A 26,703-nucleotide genomic window follows, 5' to 3' on the forward strand; every position below is an offset into this window, starting at 1 on the left:
AAAAGGATGCAGGGAAGGTACAGAGGTCATATATATATATCTTCCCTTCACCCCCTAACTTCCCAGGGGAATTCCCTGAAGTCCCATTTTATGCATACATTATTTGGTCCAAAATAGGGTATAAACACACCAGAGGGGCGCTCTTATGTATAAGGGCCCCCCTTCCCATTTTAATGGCTACTGGAACACAGATGGCCTTATAATCAACTTTATGGACTGAAATGCACAGCACTCTTGGCTTCCCATGTTTCCCATGTTATGTAATTAACCCAAAGAAGCCCCCATTTTAATGGCTTTATTATTTCAAGACCCCATCCCCATTTCTTGTTGCTCTTCTCGTTTTGTTTGTTCCTTTTGGGCCCTTTCCTTACCATATTCACCAGCCAATTACATCCTTAGAAGGTTTTGGGAAATGTCACTCTCATATCCCCTACCCCCCTCCCCGTCCCCAATTCTAATCATCCGTCCATCCATAACTGCATTAAAACATCTTTTGGTAGTCCTGATCAGCCCATGGATGGGTTGTGTGGTAGGTGAGGATGGATAATGGGGGAGGGAGCAGAGGGTGCAATAAGGATGGGATGCGAAAGAAGAGACAGAAGGAAAGGAAGATGAAGAGGGAGAGAGTCCAGTCCTCCTTAGGTGAAACCAAGCCTCATTTATTAAAGATGACTCTGGCTGTCGAGCTAATGGCTGGCATAAGGTCCTTCGTTTGTACGGGAGAGTAAACATGACAAATGGGTCCGAGTTTGGCTTGATTAAGGATGAAGAAGGGATCCATCTTAGCCAAATCTGGAAACCCCTACCTCCTATACAGTAGAACAGAGAAACTACCCCCAAACACAACCCGGCCAGTGAGAAACCACCCCCCCTATTCCTTTGTTTCCTCTTCCTCATATAAATAGTGATCCCACCCACCTCCCTCCCTATCCTCAATGGCCCCCATCTTTCTTCTTAGGGAACAGTAAAGCCACAAAGCGACCTTCCGTTCCATAATCACTTCTTAGCACACACATTCATATACACCCCGCCCCCACAGCGCGCGCGCACGCACGCACACGCACACACACACACACACACACACGAACGGGCACGCAGAAGTGTGTTCACCCCCCACACACACACACTCTCAGGTTGCACTCAAGGACGTTATAGATTGGGGGTGGGTTTCGGGGTTGGCCCATTGGTTCGGTCCTGAGGCCCGCCTGCTCCGCCTGGCACTGGCAGGTTGGCAGCAGAATTTGATCGGATCTTAGTATTGGGTAATTTGTGGTCTTTTTTCCATTTCATCCTCCGGTTTTGAAACCATATCTTGATCTGACGCTCGGACAGGCAAAGGGAATGAGCGATTTCCACCCTTCGCCTCCGGGTGAGGTAGCGATTGTAGTGAAATTCTTTCTCCAGCTCCAGCACTTGCTGCCGCGTGTAGGCTGTCCTGGAGCGCTTGGGCTCCCCTCCGGTGTAGTTGGGGTTGACTGGAAGAAGAGGCACAAAAGAAGCGGGGAGGAGGGAGGAGAAAAGAACAAGGGCGGAATGGGGGAGTGTGAAGGTTACTCTTCTGCCTCTTTAAAACAAAGCAAGAACGGTCTTCACTGGCCTCAGTCTTTTGCAAGTGATAGTCAAGCAGACCACAAAAACAAATCGCAAACCACAGGTCCCCCGCCCCAAATCTGCTCAAGATTTTGATTCCTTCCTTCCTTCCTTCTTTCCTTCCTTCCTTCCTTCCTTCCTTCTTTCTTTCTTTCGGAGCCATTCTGACATATCTAGGATGGTATTCCAGACTCATATTTCTATCGGCCCACCAAACATATCCCATTGCATTTAGTACAGTTTACTTTTGAATAAATCCACCCAGGATAGGATTGCAGAAATACATCCGTGTGTGGGGGTGGGTGCAGAGAATGGATCACAGTGTTTTAAAAATAAAACAGGCTTAATAGGAAAATTTGAAGTAGAATATCTGTTCCATCATCATCATAATCATCTTCCTGATGTTCAATGCCTTTAATAAGGACTCGAACTTTCCATCTTTCTACAGCCTTGCACAGCCTTAAAATTTATATATCCTGCATTAAAAAAACTTCATTCCCACCCTAAAGGAGGGTAGCTGAGTTCTTCAAAGCAGTTAAACAACAAGGCTTTAAAGTTAATCTATAATAAATCCATTAACTTACTATTGTTAGAGTGTTGGTATCACTGCTGAGAAAGAGTGGCAGCAAACTCTCTTCTTTAAATTATGGATAGCAGGCCACTTTTAAATTTATCAGCAATTATAAGCAGAAATCAGAGAAAGAGGCCCCTATTTACATGAGTTGACTATCTCATAACGAATCCATTAATGATAGGAGTGAAATGTAGAGTGCAGTTAAATCTCGTCTTATTGGACTGATAACCAGCATAAGTACCTCCAAAACACTCACAGTGAACAGACATCAATAAGCTCAGAGGCAGCAATTTAAGTGCCCCAGAGCAAAGTAATATTCATCCACGTGTACCGAAAAGTTAAGTGTGCACCCCAAAGTTCTATAAAGTTTCTGCTGGCATGTAACACACTCTTTCATATTAAATCGTCTTTTCTCTAATTCCACTATATAGCCACCTTCAATTGTATGAAAACAGGTTGCGAAAAACCGTCAAGAGAGTGGCTTTTCAAGAGAGGGATTCAAAAAAGAAACATACAAATTGAGCTTTTAAAAATCCCACACATCAATTTTTTTTCCAGTGGAAAGGAAAGAAGGAAAGGAAAAAGGATTGGAAAGGAAGGGAAAGAAAAGGAAGAAAGAGATTCTGGAAAAGGATGTTAACAGGGACTTCAAAGGCAGTTGGCCAAGAAGAGCAATAAAAATTTATGGAGGATGTAATTATAGCGCTCTGCAAACAGGGAGACCATAAATCTCCAAGGGGAATGGTTCTTTTACAACGGGGCAATAAGCCTTTTTTCCCTCTCTTCCCAACGAGACTTTGAGGTGCAGGTTAGTATAAAGCGAACAGCTCTTTAAGGTTCACTTACCCGTGCTAACATGAACCTTCTTCATCCAAGGATAAACTACCGGCTCTTTGCCAGGGCTTTGGTTCAGAGAGTTTTGGCTACAGGAAGGCGGTGGGCTTGGCGTGATGGATTCGCAAGTATGATTTGGTTCGGAGAGATGGTTCTGAAGTCCAGCCGGAGCATGTTGGCTCCTGGGGGAGAGGACCGGTGGCTGGTGCCCAGAGCCCTGACATGGAGGATAGGATGGTTGGTTACAGGCGGACCGCGCTGGGTACAACGCCTCGTGTTGGAAAGAGTTCTCCTGTCGCCTCTGGCCGCTGAAATATTCCGGAGTATGACTGGGAAGGTAATCGTGCTGGGAATATTCTTCGCATGGTGGGAATTTGGGGTCCACATAGTTGGAGTTGATCAAGAAAGAACTCATGGCCATTAATTTTGGAATTGCAAGAGCGCGCGCGCGCCGGCACGCACACTCTCGCTCACTCACACACACACACACCCCAAAAATATACTAAAATTTATTCCTATTTCTTCGCCCCCCCTCCCCTTCCCCCTTCGCCCTTCCTTCCCCTCCCCTTTCGTTTTCCTGTTTCGCAGAGCCCTCCTACTTTTGCCGTCAACTGAACAAAGTTAGCTGTCCATGTGACCCCATGAACCAATAGAGGGGTAGCCTGGGATTCCCGGATAAGGAAATAATCTAGAAGGAAGAAAGGGGTGGGGGCGCATTTTTAGCCTTTCCGTTACCACCTCGCATTCAACTTGAAAGCAAGTTGCTTTGAAGTCAGTTGGATTTATTTTATCTGTAAAATATATTCGGGATATAAATAAGATTCTGCATTGCGGTTACGAATAATAGGTATTCTGCATTCCTTTTGATATTTTAAAAACGATAGTAATATTTTAATTTCACACACACCAAAATCGGATATTCCATAATTTCTCCAAAATCAGGAATACACAAAATCCTAAATTCCCATTCCTGTCCGACTTGTCCGCGGATATTTTGTCAAAACTCAATACATCCAAAGTCTCTTCGTAGCGAATATCTAAGATCAATTTTAAAAATCAAATAAAGAAGTTTGCTGAGACCAAATATGAAACGTGTGAAAAAAGCGGGTCTATGGGTTTGTAGGGTATTCATTTTCTTGCCTCTACTTAAATTTTGTGAGCGAGTCAAACCATTGGCAAAGATAGATAGAGGTTATTTGGGATCGATAGAAACATCATTAACCAATTCGAGTTACCCATCCTTTAAATAACAGCAAGCTTCTGGTTCTTTTTCCCATGTTTACAAGATAAAAATCGTATAAACCTTAAGCATAAGAGAATTGGGACTAATTTCATCAGATAATGAGGGGCATTAACCGAAGAAATCAGCTTTTTAAAAAGAATAGAAAGAGGTTACAGGGTTTCTATACACAACACACATGCACGCACATACGCATATGCTTATGTGTGTACTGACAAACATACCCCAAACCCACATATATCCTGAGTGTTCCTTTTTATTATACCTCATTGCCCCACTTTCCTTTTGTAAACTCCACGGGGCAGGGAGTTTCTTTCTACTATGATCTCTTTCTACTACGATTTCTTTCCCAATTAGCTTTCAATCCAATAGAAGAAAAATTAAAATCTTTAGAAGATAATAAAAAGTGGGGGGAAGCACCTGTGATAGGTGCTATTTATATAATTATATAAATTTAAATTATAAATTTATAATTTAAATGTATAAATGTGTATATATGTATACACATGTTTGTATGTAAAACCTCACAGAAGAAGGTGCACCAATGGCTACAAACACAAAAAAGGAAAAATCTTCTTAAGAAACAAATGTCTTTAAGGATTTATTCTCCTTTCTTTCTCTCCTTCTTCTTTCTTTAAAGCTGGGCTCCGCTCCGTAGGGTTTGTGTCAACTACATATTCCCCTAGATGCGAATTTGTGAGACAGCTTCTTTTACACAAATTCGGATCTACAGGGTACATACAGAAGACAGAGAGACCTTCTCCTTTGCCAAAAAGGGAGAAAAAATGTTAGTTTTCAGCCAAAAGTGGTTGGCATTCTGAAAAACATGGTCCTGTTCTAAAAGAAACTATGGAATTGTGTGCATTTGTAAAATAGTGCAAATTGGCCCGAATCTGTAGTAGAATCCATTACAGTTTCATACATCACAAAAGGGCATGCATCTTTAGAAACATAATCTGAAATTCAGGGGTTAAAAGAGGATTAAAAAAGAACATTAATTAGAAAGAAATTCATTCTGAATCTAATTCAACAAGATTTATTCTTTCATTAGAAAATCACTCCTTTGCATGACTTTGTGGTAGTAAAGAATAACTTCCAGAGATTGCAAAGATTTTTTAAGCATCTAGATAACTAATTTGCATAAAATTACAAGTGGAGAAGAAAAGACAGGGAAATCTGGAAACAAATTTAGAGGTAGACGGGGAAGTAGGGCGTGGTTCTTTTTTCTTCGCATTTCCTTTGAATCCCAGAAAAATGAAGAAGAGAAAAGATCAAAGAAATGTAATTGCAGTCCTCCCACCAAAATAGGGATATAAAACAATAAAGTAAGTATCCTGGGTAAACCATTCATCTTCTGTAGGTAGGAAAGAGAAGAAAGCTGTAGGCAAAGAGATAAAATAACCCCAGTATTGTTTTAGGATGTGTTACTAATTATCCCTAAGCCTTAATTCAGTGTTCTCTACTCCTAAATAGGTCATAGGATTTTTACTGTTACTGCAGAAGCTTTTCTGATAATCAGACTTATTTATCAGAAGAACAATTTATTCATTTTCTTCTGAGTTTAGGATTGTACTACTGGAGCCTGAAGTGTGCTCCTCTGGATAAAATTATCAGTATATGTAGATGAATTCTGACATAGACAGACAGACAGACGAGTAGGTAGGTAGGTAGAATATGTAGTATTTGTATGTTGGCCTTCTCCGGATATATTCTTTATCAGCAGAACATGTAAACACAACATTCAATCCTACTCACATGCGTTTAGAAATAATTTTCACTGACTAATCCATTTTTTTCTCACCTAAACTGTGTAGGATGTGTTGCATTTTGAAAAGAAAACTATTCACTTCAGGAATAAATACGGTATTAATTTCAGGCAAAACAAAACATTTGAAAGGAAATGTGACTAAACTTATTACCATTATTTTCCATTTTCCCTCCCTCCCAACTTCCTACCAAATAATATCCCTCCACCCTCCTAACCAAAAAACTCATCTGATTTCTTGTTTCCTTTTTCCCATAATCAATTTTCCAAAAATATTTTAATTATTAAATATAAATAAGAATATTTAAATATTTTAAATCCACTTTCAACCGAACTTTCTTTTAACTATATCCAAATTGACTATCTACATCCAAAATGGAGTGTCAACATATCATTTTCTCTTTATAGTGGGGAACATACCTTTCCAAGCATACAAATCTCATTGACAGAAGAACATTAAAGGGCATTCAGAACTAAGCTACAAATCTTCAGTTAAAAAAAAAATCAAAGCTAATTTAATGAAGAATAGAGATCAATGAGTGTAAGCTTTTTTTCAATTCTTGTGATCAAAGTTGAAAAGAAATTCCTGCTCTCTTCAAGAAAGTTTACCAAATATGCACACTAGTTACATCTTTCAGACACCAACTCTTGTTTTTCTTCTGATCTGGATCTTTTCCATTTTTCCCCTGCCTGTTTTTGGGAGGGGGACATTATATGTACATTCTAGCTGGGCTTCCTTTAAGGTACAGGCTTTCCGGGAAACGAAAAATGAGGATAATTCTGTCTTTTAAAACAAACAAAACCAAAAACAGAAATGTCCTTACAAGTTTTAAAAATTCCTTGTACAAATAGACAAATGGGGGGAGGGGGTTATCCCAGTGTCACCAGCACCCCTAGCGTTTAGCAGAAATGTTCACACTTTGCTCTTCCAAAGCACACATACCCCGAAATAATTAAAAAAACACGTCCCGTCTCCCCCTCATTCGCAATTCCTCCCCGCCCCCTAACCTTCTGCGCTTAATTGAGTGGTGGAGAGGAAGCATTTTCGATTGCTCTAATAAAAGTGACTTAACTTTTCGGAAGTTTGGAAAGAGAGATTTAGTCAAGCGACTTCTGCATTTCAAAAGGAAAAGTTAATGAGGCTAAAAAAAACAAAACCCAAACTCCTCGCAAACGTTTATTGCAAAATGCAATAAAATTAAATAGATGGGAGAGAATGGTTGGCAAGGGTTGCTTACAAAGGGGGCTCACTTTTCGGGATCCTGTGAGAAAAGGGTATTCCAAGGGAAGTCTCTCTCATCAACATATAGAAAAAGCACCTGCCAAAACATTGCATCTTAAGACCTTGGTACATAATGTCACTCTAATATACAACGTTTGTGTCCTTTTCCATTTTCAGAGGGGTGGGGATGGGGGGGTTGCACAAATATCGTCACAATGCTTATGGCTGTTTTCTTTCGGACTAAAACTAGGTTGACTTCCGAGGAGGGTCGATTGATAGCACCCTTTGCCAGCATGAATCCAAAGAGCTTCAGAAACTATCCCTAAGCGCCTTCACCCCAAATTCCGGTTTCATAGTCCTCAAAAGTTTCGTAAATATTCTCAAAGTCACTCCCCGCGTTCCCTTTTCCCACAGTTAAAAAGATCCGTGCGCTCGCCGCCAGCTAGGATACAAAATGCACCCGACTATCCCAACCACTTCAACCGCAATTCGCCCCCCCCCCCCGTGCCATGCAACCCTAATACCAACCAGAAAAGTAGATCCTTCGCTTATATCTTCCCCTCCTTCATCTCAGATAGTATTTTCTCCGAAAGTCTTTCTTTCTTTTCTTCTCTCTCTCTCTCTCTCTCTCTCTCTCTTTCTTTCTTTCTTTTCTTTCTTTCAGCTTTTAAAGCTTACAGAATATTTGGCTACTAGCTTTCAAGCAGCCTTAGGCCTAACTGAGCCTTTTCCATTCGGATACCGGCAAGTTTTCGTATTAATCTCCATAGTTTGTCAGTCTTTGTTAAACAGCTAGGCGTGTCCCGAGCGCCTCCAACATTTTAATATTTGTTAGACGCGCTGACCTGAGTTTCACCCCACTCCCGGGCTCTCCCCCTTGCATTTCTATAATACACTTGCATAGTTCTCTTGGTCATATTGAATTTTACTCAGGTCATTACTTTGTACGGAAAAGAAGTGGAAAGAATGCCAGGGCCAGGCTCATGAGCGCAATCCTTCCCTTTATAGGGGCCACAATTGTTGTTTACTCCTTTTAATATACATACCTTTTCATATATATTTTAAATATAGCACAATACAGCCCACACGCACAGCCTTATCAGTATATCTGCACTTATACTATGCACCCAACACTTATATTAGGATTAGTATGCATGCAACATATATAGTGCAATATATGTACAGAGAAAAAGACAATGAGAGAGAGTACAAGAATTGTACAACTTTTTTATTTTGTTTTGGGGAAAGGCAAGATTTTTCCCCCTTTGTTTGGTCTTAGAGGTTATGTTGAAAGTATACTTGTCACAGGGCAGGAATTGTAGGAAACACCTGGCATAGAGAAGGAGAGTAATACTCTCTCTAGCAAAGGGAGGAGGAGGAACAGAGGGAAAGAGAATTTTCTGTACAATTCCCCTAAATATGCTATCTTTACATTTGAGCAAAATGGCATTAAGCAGTTAAAAGTATTTAGATCAAATCTCATTTATATCTGGTACAGTGGCCCCTTCAAAATATTTAGACAACTCTAAAAGATACTAATCAAAAGGGAAAAAAATATTTGTGGAAACTTTCACAGTATTAGTCTAACTCATCCAAGTTATATTTTATTATTATAATTATTTAAGGCTTTTTATTGTGCTATCTTATTTATTCTTTTCCATATGCCACTTATTCTACAGGTCCCAAACACAGAGCAATGCTTTTCATAGGTTACTGACAAAACTGGCAAATTGCCATTAAATTATTGCTATGAAGAGGTCATTACATTGATTGCCTTGTAGAAATAACCATTCTCTTTCATTTTATCTCTACATGGGACAGAAGCTTTGTCCAATAACAAGCAAGCTTCAGTGGTTTCTTCCCTTTTCTCCCTAATTGGTATTTCTTCAGTGGCTATTTCTATAGGACTGGGTTATGTAAGGGCTGAAACCTGAAAGCTGTAGGTTGGATGGGTTCCTATTAGAAGCCAAGTAAACCTGTATACAGTGACTTGGGACTGTTATCCATTCACACACACATTTCGTCATAATAATGCACTATCTAGAGATGACTGCACTTTAGAGATAACTGAATTAATTAGAGGTACAAGGGAATGGATCAGTCAAGTTCCAACTAAACAGAGGGCCATTTATTTAGTGGTATTTTATAAAATACCAAGCAAAACCTATGCCATCCATTAGAATTAAACCTTTGCCTTTTTCGGACATGCACAAATATATTTTCTTACATTTCCATGGATACACACATGAGAAATAAAACTAATTGGAAATTAATTCAAGACAGAGCCTTAAATATGTTGCATATATTATTAAATATAAATATCTTGCGCTTGACTTCTTTGATCAACTTAATTTTAATAATCCAACCTAAGGAAACTAAAATTTCGGCTCAAGCAATTCATCTCCTAAAGGTGAGAGAGAAAAAGAGAGACTGAGACTCTAGAATGGAATGGTTCTTCAGCTTTAATGCCATTGTATATCCCTGAACAATCTTTTCCGTAAACAAATTGAATCTTTTCAATAATATTTGCTTCTGATTTCAATTATACTGTAATAAATTGGTTGAAATCCAAAGTTTGATAAATACACAGTAAAAAAATGGAAATGAAATTCTGCTTTGTTGTTGTAATGTTATTATTATTTGAGGTTAATCAAGAGTTTTTTATTTCAATATTGTAATTCTATTATTATTTTTCTTTTGAAGGTTGAAGAAAGGTTCCCTATCATTCGAAATTAAATGGCCTTTTACAATTGATTTAATCCACCCCTCTTTCATTCCTAATTTTTGCTAAGTATATTCTGCAACAATACTAATGAGAAAGGATTTTTCCCCATATAAATGCAGAGACTTTAGTTGTTAAAGAGGCATGTGAGTTACCTATTCCTAGTGTAAAGCTAAAAAGAATCCAACTGGACCTTTTTTAAGTTAGTATCTTAAAAGATGTTTCTGTCAAGCAATTGAATATTCATTTTTTCTGTCATTTAACTACATCATATATGGTGTGCAATTGTATTTAAATGTCAATATGTTCTGAAGGGTATTAACTGGATAAGGCAACTAAATTCATTTTTTAAAATAAAATTCAGGAATACAGAATTATTATCTGCTTAAATACAGATAAAGAGAGAATATAAATTCACAAAATAAATGTATAAACAAAGAAAAACTTGACTGAAAATAATTTCAAAATAAAAAGTTCAATATTTAGTATTGAATTTCAAAACATAATTTGACAACAGATAAAGATAAGTAGGTCTGAATTTTTTATTTTTATTTTTTAACTTTTTAAAAATTTCTTGTTTAGAAGAGGAAACAATTCAAAGTAGCCAATTGCACTTTTTCAGCCACTGAGAAATTGTAGAATTCTCCCTTTATATTTGAACATTATATTAATATATAAACTAAGAATATTCAATGAATATTTCTATTTGAAAGAAAAGAAAGTTCCATAACTCAATGCAATCTTTATTTATTTTCAAGAGTGTTTTTGTACCTGCAGAAGGTCTTCCATCATGTTCTAAAGCAATACTTTCCAAACTTTTTCCTTCAGTAGCCAAAACTGCTTATCAGAAAGTTCATTTTCCCCAATATAGGTAAAAGACATTAAGTTAATTTAAATGTCCCTGTCCTGATTGTGTAATGCTTCTCTCTGTGTTGCCCACACACTCTACACACCCCTAAAAATCACCTTTGCTCAATTTTGGTTAATTTACGCAGGTTTAGCTCTAAATCCCTGAAAACTGCCTGCAAATTGCCACTCTAAATCTCTGTAAATTCAAAGCTGGATTAGATTCTAAATCCTTTGGAACCTCATTTTGAAGTAATGTGGGGAAAGATTTAGAACATTACTGCCAACATAAATTAAGATTTATGATGATTACTATTATTATTATGCACCATTAAAGGTAATTTCTTAATTTCAAATCTATTTTTCTGTGTGATTAAAAAATACCACTTAAAGACATAGATTTCTAACCAAGGGAAGACTTGCAGCCAATACTGTAATATTAATATTATTCTACATTCTATATCTAGAACACGTTATACTTCCTAACAACTCATGTTCTTGAATTCCAACTCATCTTGCTTATTTTTTAAATCTATGCGATTGATGCTAAATTGGTCAAACTGTATATATGGTGCTCATATAAAAACGTCAATATGACCATTCAAGGGCAAGGTTTTATGGCTAAAAGCTGCTGCCATCAAAGGACGTGCTAGCTGTGGAATGGTAGCAGCCCAAGCCATTCATTTCTGCGGAGCTTGTCCTGGAAGTCCAGGACGCTGGGCTGTAGTCAAGGTGTTCAGAGACACCTTGGAAAAACGAAGGAACGGAGCAGAGGGAGGGAGGGCGGGCGGAGATCCTTCAGAGCCTCAAAGAAAAGCGCCCGTCCAACTTGCCCCAGGTACGTTTCCTCCAAACGCCGGGAGTTCCCTTTGCACTTCCTAATTCTTTTCCCTCACGTTCACCTTCCCTCCTCCTTCGCCAGAAAGCCTCTTCCTTCCCTCCCCTCCCTCTCCACCCCCGCCTCCTGCCCTCTTTGGAGCTGACATCCCGTCTATCCGCCTCCAACACAAGACCTGGTCTCGCACCACCTAAACTTTTGACCCTCGCCTTTTTGACCCTTGGCGCTATAATGGCTGCTCTCTCCAATCGGCCTTCGCTAGATTCCCGAACCTATACCGATCGATACTTCCGGCCGTCGTTCCTTCCTCAATTTTGCAATACGCCCCTCTCCCTAATATATTTGCCCTCCGGGTGGGGGGGAAAAGCGGGGGGGACAAAAGTCGAAAGAATGAGGCGGCTGGAATTGTAGCAGGCAAGTCGCTTTTCCCCACTCTGTTTCATGCCGGCCAGCGGCGGTGGAAAGTAGCCTCATACCCACCCACCCCGTTTCTCAGGGCAAAGCTTCTCGAGAAAAGGAGGACCCTCTCTAGGCGCCGAGCCGAGGAGGGCTGGACAGCTGCTGTGAATTGGTCTGAAGCGAGCTCTGCTGGCAATACCGCGTTGTTACAAGCGCGGAGTTTCACCCTTCTTCCTCAGTTCCTTTTCCCCAAGCCCAAATCCACCAATATGACACTTCTATAAAGTTATTTTTTAGGAGAAATTTTCAGTTTGTGTTTCGTGTGTAAAACAACAAATCTTTTCACACAACGTGGAAAATCAATTCCAGAAGATTAGGCCTGTCAGGAACAGCCTATTCATCCTCAAAACCCAGAGGCTTGGCATTGTAAAGTCCTATGCCCGTTCATAGATACTAATCAAAACCGTGCTGAATTGCATAGGGTTTGCCATCTGTAGAATGTGTGCGGGTAGGGGGGAAACCAATATTCCCAATGCTAACTGGTGCCTGGGAACCAACTTTGGAGGATCAACTTTATGAATTTTTTTGAAAACACCTTAAAGGAAAAGAATGTCTAAATTTCAGTTTCAAAGAGGAAACAAGTGAGGACTTCTTGATTTCTTACAAGAAAGAGCCTACTTTTTCTGGTGGTTAATTTTTATTTGATAGTTAAAAACTAGGATGAGATCTTGGCATGGCAAGTACAGGTCAATTGCACCCAAAATGACATTCTGTCCAATTGAGTTCATTGCTTGGTCTGTTTTCTATCTTCTCAAAATTGATCATATCTTCCTCACCTACAAGCAGACATTGTAAGAAACTGGCAGAGCCCCTAAGTCTTCCTGAGTCAAGGCTTCTCTTTTCCTCTTCCTTCTTATTACTTAGTTGTGTTTTTCTGTACTCAGAGCTGCTTACCCTGCCTAGAAATCAGTGGGTTAGCAAAAAAAGGGGGGGAGGGTGAAGAGGAAGGAAAAGGAAACATAAACAAAATCTAAAGCAATGGCTGCAATAAACGTCCATCTATTTACATTAGAAAGAAAAGGTGTTTAAAGGGCTGCAATGATCAACAGGAGAAAACCTCTTCATTTTATCTTCAAAGAAACCTTGGATATGTCCCCAAATTTCCACAAAATGATGGTTTCCTATGAAATGGACTTCTGGGGGAAATGAGATGTTTCCAAGGCAGAACCTTAATGTTTCATCCTGCCAGCAACATTCTGAGTTCTTCCCACTACTCTACAGTTTTGGAAATTGTTTATGGGGTTGAAGGTGATACTTAATGATAGGGACTTGCCTAAAACTGCCCAGGAAAATGTTTGAAGATGTTATCACACACAAGCCTTAGAGGGAAAAAGGAAACTTTAAAAGAAAAATATAAACAACCAATTCAATAAGATAAGAATGAAAAAAAAGTTTGGAAGAAAGCTTGCAAAAAAAGGGGGGGAGGAAGGGGGAAGTCTAGTGACATGAATGGGACTTAAAATGGGACACTCCCAGAGCACTTGAAGAAAAGTCTCCCCTTGCATTTGTACAGGGAAGTGGAGGTCCTTCCCCTTCAGAGATGCCTGCTCTTTACCTCTGTCTGCTGACCTAGGAATGATCCCCAGTGCCTATGAATTATTGATGAGCTATAAGAACCGTCCCCCACTTTTCAGTATGCAAACCCCATTACACTGTTAAAATGGTGATTTAATCGTTTGGAATAGCTTGCTTTGCTTCCTCTTCACCCTTCTCCCGCCCCTTCACAGAACTCATTTGTGCCCCCTTTTCATTTAATTTTCTTAATTAAAATCCTTTCACAGATTTTTAATTCCTCCTCCTCCTCTCTCCCTTTCTCTGTCCCTGTAAAAAAAGAGGACAAGAGAAAGAAAAAAGCCGAACTCCACACCTTAAAAAAACTATGTTGCATTTTAAATAATACTATTTAAACAAATGTAGAAATAGTATTACCATTATTCTTTTCAGTAAAAGGACAAATGAGCATTGACTATTGTCCTATTAATTAAATGTTTTAGATGCAATATTCAGTAACCTTTCCTTGGCAGTGATGAGGTATGTTAGAGGGGGAAAGAGAAAATAGATGAGAATTCAGGAAAAACTGAGAAAAAAGAGGAAATATGTGTTTAATTCTATTCTTGTCCTGCAATGTTATTTGAAGTTTAATTTCCAAAAGTAAAAATATAAAGAATTAGAATGAAGATAATTTCAGGGTAAATATATTAAAATCTTATTGATTTCAATGAGAAATAAGCAAATATCTCCTATTGAAATAAAGATGATTTAATAAACTTATACACAACTAGCACACTTTTTAAAGATTCTATTATCAAGTTATTTATAACTACACAAACACACACACGCACACCTAGCAAGTTTCCTTGCCTCTTTTTAAATTTTACTTACTATTTTTATGCTTTTAATATTTTATTCCATTCCACCAAGAATCCCTCTGTGACGGAAATAGGCAGTTCTTAAATATAAGTAAATAAGTAAATAGTGTGTGTGTGTGTGTGTGTTTTGCAGGATCTGAGTTGATCACTAGAACCAGATATTTAGTCATCCAAGCTTTTAGTGCTGGAGCCCATCTTTAGGGAACTGTATATATATATACACATACACATACACATACACATACACATACACATACACATACACATACACATACACATACACATACACATACACATACACATACACATACACATACACATACACATACACATACACATACACATACACATACACATACACATACACATACACATACACATACACATACACATACACATACACATACACATACACATACACATACACATACACACATATATATATATATAATGTGTCTGTAGAAAATTAGGAAATTGTGTGTGTGTGTGTGTGCATGAGTACATGCGCGCACGCGCACGCGCACCCACACCCACACACAGACCTTTTAAAACTACTTCATGGGATCTCTGCCATTGTACAGCATCCTCTAAACCAGATAGAAGGCCAAAATCCTGGGAAGAGATAAACAACATTCCCTCTGTTTTATTTGCTTCCTCACAAGGACTGAGCACCAACAGGATTTCGGAAAATAGGCTGTTTAGGTCCCAATTTTGAATAGGAAATTCCAACTCAGAAACTAAGGAAAGGTGTTCCCTTTGTTATGAAAGCTATATTGTCCAATCTTCATCCTGTAAGTTATCTATCCCCCAAAAAGCTCAGAACTGTTTGCTGCTTAACTGTATATCAGGTATAGGTGTACATAAACAAATGTGTCTCTATGTCTCTTTTAGTCTCTAAATAACAACAGGCTTGAAACAATGAGAATTATAATACTATATTTCTGGAGGGCACAGAAGAGTGAGAGAAAGCACACATGTATAACATCTCCCAATCTGAATGCAGAGTGGTGCCTGAAGGTGATACCCTACACATTGATTGGTGATCACTAGAACAAAGTTGCATTCAAGACAATTGCTTCAAAGAAGGGTATGTGATGTCTGCAAGTCACAAATCAAATATTTCATTGTACCTTTCCAGATTTAGCCAAAGGGCAGTGGCTTGTGAATTGCACAGTAAATCTGCATTAATTGTATCTATTTAAATGTGTATAAATATTTATATTTATGTGGGTTATACTAAGCCATTGTGAATTGTAACTGAGCTTTCTACTGTGTATTTGTATGTGAGCCAGCGTGAAAGAAGCATTCATACAATAGTTTATACCCACACATGCGCCTGCAATGAATAGGGTAGACTGGTTATCATGAGGCCAATAGAGTTCAAGGGGAGTTTATGCATTGACTTCAAAGAACATTGGATCTGACCTTTCATGGTCAAGAAGTCAGCTATTGTTGCCTGACAAATGTACTACTTAGAGAGGTGTATATTGGCTGGTTTGGAGCAGATTGCCTTCTCCTCTTCTTCAACACCCCCTCCCACACCCTTCACAATGTGTATGGGTGGACTGGAAACATTAATTGGAAAAAGATTAAAATGTGATGAATAAACTGGCCCATTTTTACTTTATGGTAAAGTAAAATGGTACGGGGACCATTCAAGGGTGGAAAACTGCAGCGGCAGAGGTGGAGGGGGGGGCATATGTCTATGTTTCTCTGCATAGTTTATTATTTACAATTGTTAGTTACCTTAGTCCAATCAGATTACTAATAGCAAATTGCCATTTTAGCAACAGGAGCTTCTATAGAAGTTTGCCACCATATTTCCTATTGAAATATTTTACATGGGAAATATTTCTTAAATGTTTAAATGTAAGATTCAAAAATATCTCCATCACTTTCCTATTGATCAGTTTTAGAAATTCTTCAGAAAGATAAAGAAGATTAGGATTTTGCTTGTGATAAAATAGCTTTGACTATGATAATTTTATTGTGCAGAAAAATAGACTGCATGCAAGATTTTTTATATTGTATGCCAGAACAATTCACTACTGAATGCTTTAAGGATATAGCATGGTGCAGTTTATAACAAGGAATTTTTTTTTGCATAGGAACCATCTGCTATCTAGAAAGAATTCTCTTCCTGTTGATTCTGCTCTGAATAGTCTCAGTCTTTTTCAAAAGAATGATTAGGTTTTTTAAAAAAGAAAGAAAGAAAGAAATCAAAAGCAAGAGAAATTCTTGCTTTCCTTTACTATGAAGTGATTGCTGAGTCTTTCTGTGGTCCAGTAGATATTTGTGGAGAATTAAAAGTAACCAGGATAAGATGAATGTCCTATAGAAGGGACATAAAAATAAGAAATTCAGTGAAAAGGTTGCAGAAGTAGATCCAAAAAAAAGAAAATGAGGACAATTTCACCACTTATTTACTCGCACTGCACTGCCGGAAGATTCAGATATATTTATCTTGAGTAGGAAGAGGAGCTGGAATGGAATGATGTAAGGTTGCAGCAACATTTTCAAACTTTACCTTTCTTTTCTTCACCTCAACTAGAAGGAAGCAAAAACACCACTTCCCTTTGTTCACAAATGCCCCCACCTTTGCTGTCTTTCAACACCAGCTACCCCTTCTTGGCACTAGTTCAAATACAAAAGAGAAGGGTCACTCTGTAGACAATGCTCCATATTTACATCAAAACCTCTGATTCAGACCTTGGATTCTTGAGATACTCCAGGTATCCTTGGCTGGAACAAGCCTTTCCAATTAGTGCTATGCGGGGTCCGCAGTGCAGTCTTTTGCCAGTATCCTTGAGATTATCTCATACTGAGTTTAGCAATACTTAATTCTCAGTTCACTGTCATATGGTCACTGTGGTTTCTATATTTGGAAGGACAAAAGTTTACACATAAGGGACAAATGCAAAGAAGTGAATAGAGAAGCTTAAAGCATAGGAAAAAATGACTATCTGAAGAAAACAAAGTAGAGAATGGTAAGAATAAAGTGATTGAATAGTTAAACCTGTAGAATGATTATGAATATCTCCTTCACAATCACATTATGTCTTTATAAAACTTGGACAGTATTGCTAACAGTTTACTCTGTATCAAACTCTTCTAGTTAGTATCATCTCATTGTTTATTATAAGATGCTAGTGCTAGTACAAAATAATGTCATATGTATTATTTTTCTTCCTGAGAGGAGATCATAGTATTTTATACAGAGAATTGCATGATTGGTGCATAATCTATAAAGTTTAATCCTAAAATGGAGCATTTATTATTATTGTAAGAGTCTAATCCAAATCACCCAATGCTATTTATATTTCCTGTTCATTAACTTAGAAATGTTTTTATAGAATTCAGTGGAACTTCATTCGTTGATTGAAATCAGATTTCAAGGAACCTAACTATGGCTGGATCGCATCTCACTGTATGCCCTCCCCACTTCTCCGTACTGCACAAGCATACAGACATAAATGCACATAATCAAAAGTGTGTTATACAGTGACAAAAGGAACACATTGAAAATAAATTTGAAAGTGATTATTATCTTCCCAGCATTTCCTAAAAAGGAGGCTACATCATCACCTCCTTTTTATAAGTTTAGTTACAAGAATTGATTTAACCAACAATAAGAATTTCCTTAACCAACAACATGCTTTATAGTCTAAATGGGGAGAAAAGAAGCAATAGAAATTACCCTCTCTTATACAACCCCCAAAACATGTGTCTACCAAATGGCATGGTCATAAAACCTTAATTTAAATGATTGAAGGGGAAGGGTTTGAGCGGAAATGGGAAGAAAATGTAAACACCACAAATTGTTAAGACAAGAGTTCTCTCACCTTTGTAGCCAAAAAGCAGCAGGGAATTGGCACAAGATCCCTTATACCCAAAGATTATCCTCTTTCAATTCTTAAATCAAAACTAGAGGCACTGGTTTTCAAGGTTTTGCCCTGTGTGATGGTCTTGTTGTTGCTGTTTTTAATGGTGTCTTCTACAGTTTTGAACATTATTGGAAGAAAAACCTCCAATAAATGGTAAGCATATTTCTGAGATGACTCCACATCTCAAATTCAGAAATACTTTCTACCAATACAGTACTTTGGAGGGGAAAATTTTGATGTAAAGTGCCACAGTGGCAAATTAGTGAAATTTGGTGCTGATAGAGAAGTAAAGCTTCCTGAATTCTTTGATTTCCTATAATCTTAATTGAAGTTAATGGGAACACAATAGCATTTACTGGAAAGAGAAAAGTTGAGGTGATGTGTTTGGGAGGTCAAAGTTAAGCTAAGAACAGATAATTACTGGTAATTGTGTCTACAATTCCAAACCATTTAGGCTGACAATGTGACAATCCAGATCCTGTGCTATTTTACTGGAAAATAAACCCATGGAATAAACTCAATGAGATTTACTTTCAAGCAAGGTATGTTGGTTAGTTACCAAAGGATTATACAGCATATTCTATTGGCATCTATCAAGCCCTAAAGCCCTGCTTTTATCAAGACCATTGATCGAAAAAGTTGTATGCTTTTATACTGCAAATGGAAGCTCTTATGAACCAGGGATGAAGGAAGGAAGGAAGGAAGGAAGGAAGGAAGGAAGGAAGGAAGGAAGGAAGGAAGGAAGGAAGGAAGGAAAGAACAGAATTTAATATCCCAATCAGATTTTCCCAATCTTCCCCAATATAAACTAATATGTTTATATTAGTTTTTACTAACAAAAAAGATAACTACAACAACATTTCTAAACACAGCATTTCTAAAGTTAAATCATTAATTCAGTGTCAGGACTTTCTATTTAGATGATCCATATTAGGAAATATAAAAATTTTAAATTTTATTTTAAAATATTTTTTGAAAAAATAGTTGTGAACATCTAGGTTGGGTATCTTGAATTTAATCTACTAATTTTCCTTTTCTTGGGGTGATCAAAGAAATAGGAGTCTTTAAAAATATTTTGGGGGAACAGATCTCTGTGTGATCTTTTTCTATTTCTCAAAAATCTAGTCTTTATCAAGGCTCTAGAAGTGATTAAAAAATGTTCTTTGAATGACAGAAGTATTTGTCAATGAAGTTCAACTCATAAGTGAATTTAATATAAAATAAGGCATAGATACATAGTGTACTTGTATGCATCCCACAATTTTTGTGTGAGTTGCATGCCCTCAAAAAAGCCTACATAGTCCAAGTAAATAAAGGGAAGGAGAAGTACATATACTTATTTTCTACCAGAAAATCCCAAACTCCTATGGTTTAGGATTTTCCTCCTTCTATGGCCACAAACTTTCACAAGATGTTTTTCTGGTGGATTGTGGCCTTTCCTGTGGCAACAAGAAGTGGATATCTACTGCTTTGTTGTGGATAAAAAGAAGGAAGGAAGGAGGAATTCTAGAGAAAGGGGGATGACATAATTGTTACAGCAAGAAAAAAAAAATGTCCTGAAACCAAATGCTTAAGGGGGGAAGGGGGAGAATAGAAGCTGGAGGAAATGGGAAAGTGTGGATTAAAAGCAAAGTGTCAAATTATTTGTTTAGAGCTTCTTAAGATAACAACAACCTTGCTTGGAATTTCTTGTATCTATGATGCTACCTTAATTCTTAGATCCTTGATTAGGACTTTAATTATTAAGTTTTCACCAGCTCTAGGTGGTGAATCTGCAGATTTCTACCAATAACAACAATAAAGCAAGTCTCAGAAAATACGCACTATTTAAACCATTCTCATCCTTGCACCTCTGACTCCTAAAGGTAGCACACAAAAGTCAACCCCACATATTTTGATAAAAGTCTGTCCTTAAGTAGTCATGCTTAAACTTCTGACGTCAAAACACTCCCAAGAATTCAATACATTCCCCAAGTGCTTTATAAGGCAAATAAGTTGGAGTGAATACACATAAAGTCCTATTAGTGTATTCCTCTATTCTAATAATATGTCATTATTAATAGTTAACTCTGTTGTTGTTGTTGTTTTCTTGTTTCCAGTAAAGCATATGCTTTTAAAACAAAAATTATTGTGGGCCACATTCAGGTAATTCAGGAGCCTTGGTGAAGGTGTTCTCACTCAGATTTTATGCAGAGGAAAGTTTCTAAAGGAGACGGAAACCCCTCCCTCTAGGCCCCACTCCCTGCCCCCCCCCCTCCACTCCATCTGTAACAACCTGGTTCTTTAAAACTCATTTAAGTAGATAGTATTTCAATAGAACTTACTTTAAGGTTAGCAGCTCCTAAGTCCTCTTTGGAGTAAACAGTGTGCCATCAATGCTTCCTATTTCTGCAATGGAGCTGCCTTTATCTGCCTGGAAAAGTGTTCTCCCTTTCCTGCCCCCTTCCAAGCCAAAGCAGGCAGTTAAAATGTCACTTAACATTCTGGAGAATGTGAAATATATTGTACATTGTCAACTCCCCAAAACCATAAAACTAACTTTATGGACCTCACGTGACTTTTGAGAGCCAGTGAGGGGTATCTGGCTGAGGTCTGGGCGATTTTTACGATCTAACTTCTAGATAAAACCCTATCCATTTGACATCTTAATGTCACAGCCACTTTTGGTATACTTACTTACTTTACTACGGGTAAAATATATACATGCGTGCATGTATGTGTGCGCGCGCACAGGGCGGGTGTGGTGTGTCTATGTATACTCAAGAGAAGGCGAGAAAATGTTTTGGAAATGACAACTCACACCCCAGCCCTCTCAAAACCATTTTAAGAAGTAACCAAAGAGTTGGGGTAAGTTTGTAAGACCAATTTTATTTACTACAAGAGTGTGTGTGTGTGTGTGTGTGTGAGAGAGAGAGAGAGAGAGTGAGTGAGAGAGAGAGTGTGAGAGAGAGAGACGGAGGGAGGGAGAGAGGGAGGGAGGAAGGAAGGAAGAGAGAGAGGGACAGAGAGACGGAGGGAGGGAGGGAGGAACAGAGAGAGGGAGGGAGATAGAGAGGGGGAGAAGGAGGGGGGAGGGAGGGAAAGAACATTGCTGTAAGCTGTACTTTAAGAATATCAAAGAATATTTCCCTGTTGCAACAGACTTTAATCATAGCACTGTGATTTAAGGGGAGGAGGGAAAGAAAAGAAATTTAGATTACCAGATTAATTTTTAAAGGGAAAAAGAAAAATTGCCTCATGCACATTGTTTATTTTAGTTCTGTTGAGAACTGTGATCTTTCCATCCTGAATGCAGTGTGTGTGTGCGTGTGTGTGTGTAATATTTGCAGGATTATATAGAAGCAAACAGAACAGATAATAACATATGTACTTAGTTCTAAAATTTCACTGGCATGTTGTCATTCTATGATAACTTCAGTGACTCCCTAAATGGTTGGTTTGTGGTCTTTGGAGCTGCAATCTGAATCACATTTACCTGAAAGTAAAGGCCTTTGTGATCTTTGGAAATTTTTTGGTCAAGAATATGGCCAGAGTCTTAGTCTGAGGAGGAAAGAAATTTTTGAGAACTGAACCACTGGCTTCTCTTTTTTCTGAGTTGTTCTAGTTCAGCATCTAATACCGCTTACAGGGGATGATTTTGTATCCTTGGCTCATTAGAGATTTTAAGAGAACGGGACAAAGACCACTAAGGAGAACCTGGAAGCTGGGTCAAGCAGTGGGTGAAGAGTATACACTTTCTCTGGGCCTCTTCTTAAAATGTAGATTTTGCTGATGAGTAACTTTAATGCTGTAACTTGTGAAAATGGTGGAATAAAGAAATGCAAAGAAGGGCACTATTTTTCTGGCCAGGAGAAACGTTTATTTGACTTCAAGTTAAGGCTACAAACCAATACGAACAGCGTCTTGGCAAGGATGAGAACAGGCAGCTAGACATGACAAATGCCATTTCAGACACACAGAAACACTGAATTCACCCTGCCCACTAAAACTTCCTATTAGTCACTGTAGAAATATTTCTAGTATTTACAAACATTTTAAACATACTATGGTTGGTCCAATCATATACCCTTTTAAAGTGAACTTCACTCACATTTATTTAAAAAAGAAAGAAGGAAAGTTGCAGAACTGGCCTGTGATAAAAACAAGGCCAGGAATCAAATCACAGACTTGACAATTTCAAAGACAGATACATGAGCTTATATAGAGAGATATACTGGTTTTTTTTTTTTAAGAAAAGGGTTTGTTGAGTTGATGGTTTTTAATTTCCTTTCTTTTTTTTTCTTCCTGCTAGTGAACTGCAGGAGCCCCTCAACGTGAGAGTAGAAGGAAAAGATGTAGGGTTCCACATAAAGTTGTGAACTTTTAAGAACCCATCTTTCTTTCCCCATACTGGCTTATAAATAAGTTATAACATTTAAAAAGCACATTAAAAGAAAGAAAAGAGAAAAGAAAAGGACATGCTAACTTTTTCCAGAAAGCATCATTATAGCACGGACACAAACATTTAAAACATCTAAAGCATCAAAGAAGCCTCTGGATTTTATCTTTTAATTTAAAGGGGGTGATTGCAGCAAAAGACACAATCCTGGAATAATAGTACCCATGAAATTGTTTATTATTATTAATAATAATTAATAATAATAATAATTAAAAAATCAACAGCATGCTGAATGGAAAGTGCTTCACTTTACAGTACTCCAACTTAACAAAAACAAATCTGGCTGTTGCTTTTCATTTGCTTGCTTGTTTTAAACTTTCTTACTTCCTGCCCCTCTTTTCTATTTCTTAATATTCCACCTTGATATAATTTATGGCTGAAAAGCACTACCACCAGATGCTAAGCTCATACTTTTGAGTTTGTTATCTTTCTTCCACTTCATTCGCCTGTTTTGGAACCAGATTTTTATCTGTCTTTCGGAGAGACACAAAGCGTGGGCTATTTCTATTCGCCTTCTGCGGGTGAGGTAGCGGTTAAAGTGAAACTCCTTCTCCAGCTCCAAGGTCTGGTAGCGAGTATACGCCGTTCGGGCTCGTTTGCCATCCGGTCCGGTCATATCTGAATAATAATAACAACAGGACATGGGAAAAAATGCCTTTTGTTGGTCTGGTTTCTCTTTTTAGATCACAGGCACAGAAAGAAACCGCGCTTTCAACTGTTTCCACCTCGGTCGCCTTACACTGCAGACAAAACGCCCCAGCGATTTGAGCACACGTCTTCTCTGCGTCTCCGTTTCCTCCAAGTCAATACCCTTCGTTTTAATCTGGCTCCAGCCTTAATTCTAATTAATTTAAGTCTATGCCCCGCTCTCCTCACACAATCCCTACAGCCCTTTATGTACATATATTTATATATTTCCAGGAGTCGAGAACAAATCTGACTCCACGCAGGTTCTTGGGAAGAAACTGCTACTCTGGGGGCCTGTCTCGCAGTCCAGGGAGTCTGGTCTCCGAAGACAATCTCCGAAACCCAGCCCCTTCGCGTCCCTCTTTCCTCGTCTCTCTTTCCTCGGCCTATTTTATCCGTCAGTCCAATTCGACTGGCGATCTAAACAGGCCGGCTGGAAGGCTGAGAAGCGACTCTCTTGGCACCTTAACCCTCCCCACCTCGGCCACATTTCATTGGAAGCGACTTCCGCTGAAATCCTTAGGGCTCGCTTTCCCACCCAAGGAGAGTTAGCCGCGGCGTGCGAAGGGAAGGCAGTTCCTGCTTCCAGCTCTGCGGCGCGCACCCTTCTTTCATTTTTACCCCACGGATTGAAGGGAAAAACAGAGATTTTCGCCCTTTGCAGACGGGGAAATGTGGGACGGAGGGGGAGGGGGAGGGAGAGAGGTTGGCAGACACATCTGTGCCCCAAACAGCCTTCCTGCTTTAACCCTTCGCCTTATCTTTCCCATTTCTTTTCTTGTATTTTTCCAATTATTGCTACTTTCAACCATCTCCCTCCCTTCCGCTCTCCCCTGATACAAGATTGTTACAAGCGCTATTACTAGTATTGTTACCATCAATTCAGCTTGACTTTTGCCATGCTGATAAAACTCTATATTTTAAAAAACGGAGGGAACCTCGATGGTTTTTTTTTTAAGAGAAGAAAATACTCTTTAAGAACTGAACGTTATAGTGAAAGAAACAAGACACTGAAAGCAAATAGAAAAGGGCATCTACAGAGAGACAGGAAAGTGGTCCCACAATGCGGTTGATTTCCTTCTCCCGTCGCCAAAGCAAATACGTCCTGCCAAAATCCTATGTTTTATGTGTATTTGTGTGTATGTATGTACACACACGCGCACGCACACACACACACGCACATACACACAGACTACAGACTCAGAGAGAGAGAGACAGGCAGACAGACAGACAGAAGGCGCAGGCACACATCGCATAGATCACCCCAGCCAAATTAAAAAGGAGCAAGTCTGTACCGTGGCTAATGTGAAGCTTTCGCATCCAGGGGAATATCTGCGGGCTTTGTCCTTCCGTGGCCGGCGTGGTGGTGGCGATCGGCTCTGCCTGAGCTCGGGCGCCGTTGCTGTTGACTTGGGAGCCGCTCTCTTCGGGCCCCGAGGACGCGCTGGTCTCGTCTATCTCAGCAAACACGGTGGCGCTAGCCGCGCCGACAGAGGCTGCCTGGTCGGCAGGGGAGGACCCGGCTGCCTTGCCTCCATGGCTTTCGCCACCACCGCCGCCGCCGCCGCTGCTGCCGCCACCGCCGCCGCCGCTGCTGGTGCTGGTGCTGCTGGAACTGCTGGTGCAAGGGAGGGATTCGGGAGAAGACAAGGAGCAGCTGGACGCTTGTCTGAACCTGTTTTCGGGCGCTGCTTGGGCAGAGAAGGCGCGAGAGCTCTCCCCAACCGCTCCAAAGTGGCTGGAGGAGGAGGATGATCGGCTGATGCTCAGATCCATTCCATTGTAGTTGTATCCCCCGTAAGAGCCGGCGTGCATGTTGCCTGGATCTCTATAAGATCCGTTCATGGAACTGCCGGCCCCATAATTTAACAGCTGATAGTCTGGGGCATTAGGATAGCGTCCTGAGAACGAGTTTACAAAGTAAGAACTCATTTGGGTTTGTATTTTGGAGGGCTTGATTTGTGGGGCTCGTGGTCGTTATAACCCCTGTGCTTGAGGATTTATGATGTATTAATGAATTATAGCGATGCACTGTACTTCGTTTTTGCTATGTATGCGGCCAAATATGGGGGTGGGGTGGGGGGTGCGTTTGGGAATCACGTGCTTTTGTTGACCAGTCGTAAATTCTCACTGATGACCTCAAGAGGCAATTCATGCTCTATGGTTACAAATAATGACGATCCGAGAATCGTTAGGCCCATGTCAATGCGCGGCTTCCAAAGAGGGAGGAAAGAAGGGGGAGGAATCTGCCAGCACAGATTGCTCCTTGTTGGCATTGTGCGCCACCTACTGGGCAAATAAAAAAGTAGCCGACAGGGAGGTTACCTCACTCACCTTTTTTTTTTAAGTAGTAAGCGCTCAGTTTTTGTGTCCTGCCTTTCTAGAAATAAAATATTTTCCCCCAAAAGTGTCGTTTCTGTATTTTTTTCTCTACTTTCTCTCTTTCTTCTAGAGGTGAACATGCTTTTCTAATGCGGAAAAGATAATTTCTTGTTATAATAGATGCAGTATAAAATTGTTGCTATTACTATTATAAATAACAATGGTTTAATACCAAATAATAATCCCGGTGATGTTTTTGCTTTGATATTAGAAACGGTTATTCAGGGCAAAATGTATTCGGATAAAAATCAAGATGACAATTCCTCTTTCTCCCTGTCCCCCCCCCTTTTTATTTGCATTTCTTATTTAGAAGTCACTATCAAAACTTACTTGAATGCTTTTGCATCATCATCATTATTATTATTATTATTATTATTATTATTATTATTATTATTATTATCATCATTATCATCATTATCATCATTATCATCATTATCATCATTATCATCATTATCATCATTATCATCATTATCATAGTATTATTTCTACCACTTTTCCTACACCTTAATACCACTGCAAATAACAGAAGGGAAAATCCAACTTATCTTGACATTATCTGTTTCTTTCCCCCCATTTAATCAGCAATATGATGAATTGTACAGCTGGCAATCTCTTGAGGAAACTGTTTCAAATGAAGAGGCTTCTCAACATTCATATAAATTACAAAAATGTTTGGTAATGATCAATTTTATAATGATGGGCTAGGTTTGGATTTGGAATGCTTTGTTTTTGCCCACCATGTCACTATTTTCTTTTCCATTCTTCTTCTGCCAATCTACAAGAATTTACAAAAATCAGCTTGCAGCTCATTGAAAATTATGAGCCATATTGAAACTGGCACATAATCATAATA

General features: G+C 39.0%; 3 protein-coding genes across 5 annotated transcripts in view; all 3 read right to left on the minus strand.

Moving 5' to 3' along the window:
• HOXB3 (homeobox B3) overlaps nucleotides 1-26,703 on the minus strand; it is a 77,774-nt gene that overhangs the window by 40,138 nt on the left and 10,933 nt on the right. Inside the window, exon 1 of one of the 3 annotated variants that reach the window (XM_014062000.2) lies at nucleotides 20,668-20,810. The exons of 1 other annotated variant lie outside the window; for it this stretch is intronic. The gene's annotated coding sequence lies outside the window, so the exon portion shown is untranslated. Of the gene's footprint in view, nucleotides 1-7,753; nucleotides 7,834-20,667; nucleotides 20,811-26,703 lie in introns of those variants that run through there. One more of the 3 variants, XM_014062001.2, reaches the window with a different exon arrangement.
• HOXB4 (homeobox B4) lies at nucleotides 1,142-3,737 on the minus strand. The gene is made up of 2 exons (XM_014061994.2): nucleotides 3,011-3,737; nucleotides 1,142-1,475 (listed from the first exon to the last, which is right to left on the minus strand). The coding sequence occupies exons 1-2, from the start codon at nucleotides 3,417-3,419 to the stop codon at nucleotides 1,150-1,152; spliced, it is 735 nt and encodes a 244-aa protein (XP_013917469.2). The 5' UTR covers nucleotides 3,420-3,737; the 3' UTR covers nucleotides 1,142-1,149.
• On the minus strand, nucleotides 21,450-25,469 carry HOXB5 (homeobox B5). Its single transcript, XM_014062006.2, has 2 exons — nucleotides 24,764-25,469; nucleotides 21,450-23,399 (listed from the first exon to the last, which is right to left on the minus strand). Exons 1-2 carry the CDS (start codon nucleotides 25,398-25,400, stop codon nucleotides 23,152-23,154), a joined length of 885 nt encoding a protein of 294 aa, XP_013917481.1. The 5' UTR covers nucleotides 25,401-25,469; the 3' UTR covers nucleotides 21,450-23,151.

Source organism: Thamnophis sirtalis, unplaced genomic scaffold (genome assembly GCF_051295495.1).
Source record: "Thamnophis sirtalis isolate CommonGarterSnake01/CBP01778 unplaced genomic scaffold, rThaSir2_p1.2 scaffold_4, whole genome shotgun sequence".
NCBI classification, from domain to species: Eukaryota; Metazoa; Chordata; class Lepidosauria; order Squamata; family Natricidae; genus Thamnophis; species Thamnophis sirtalis.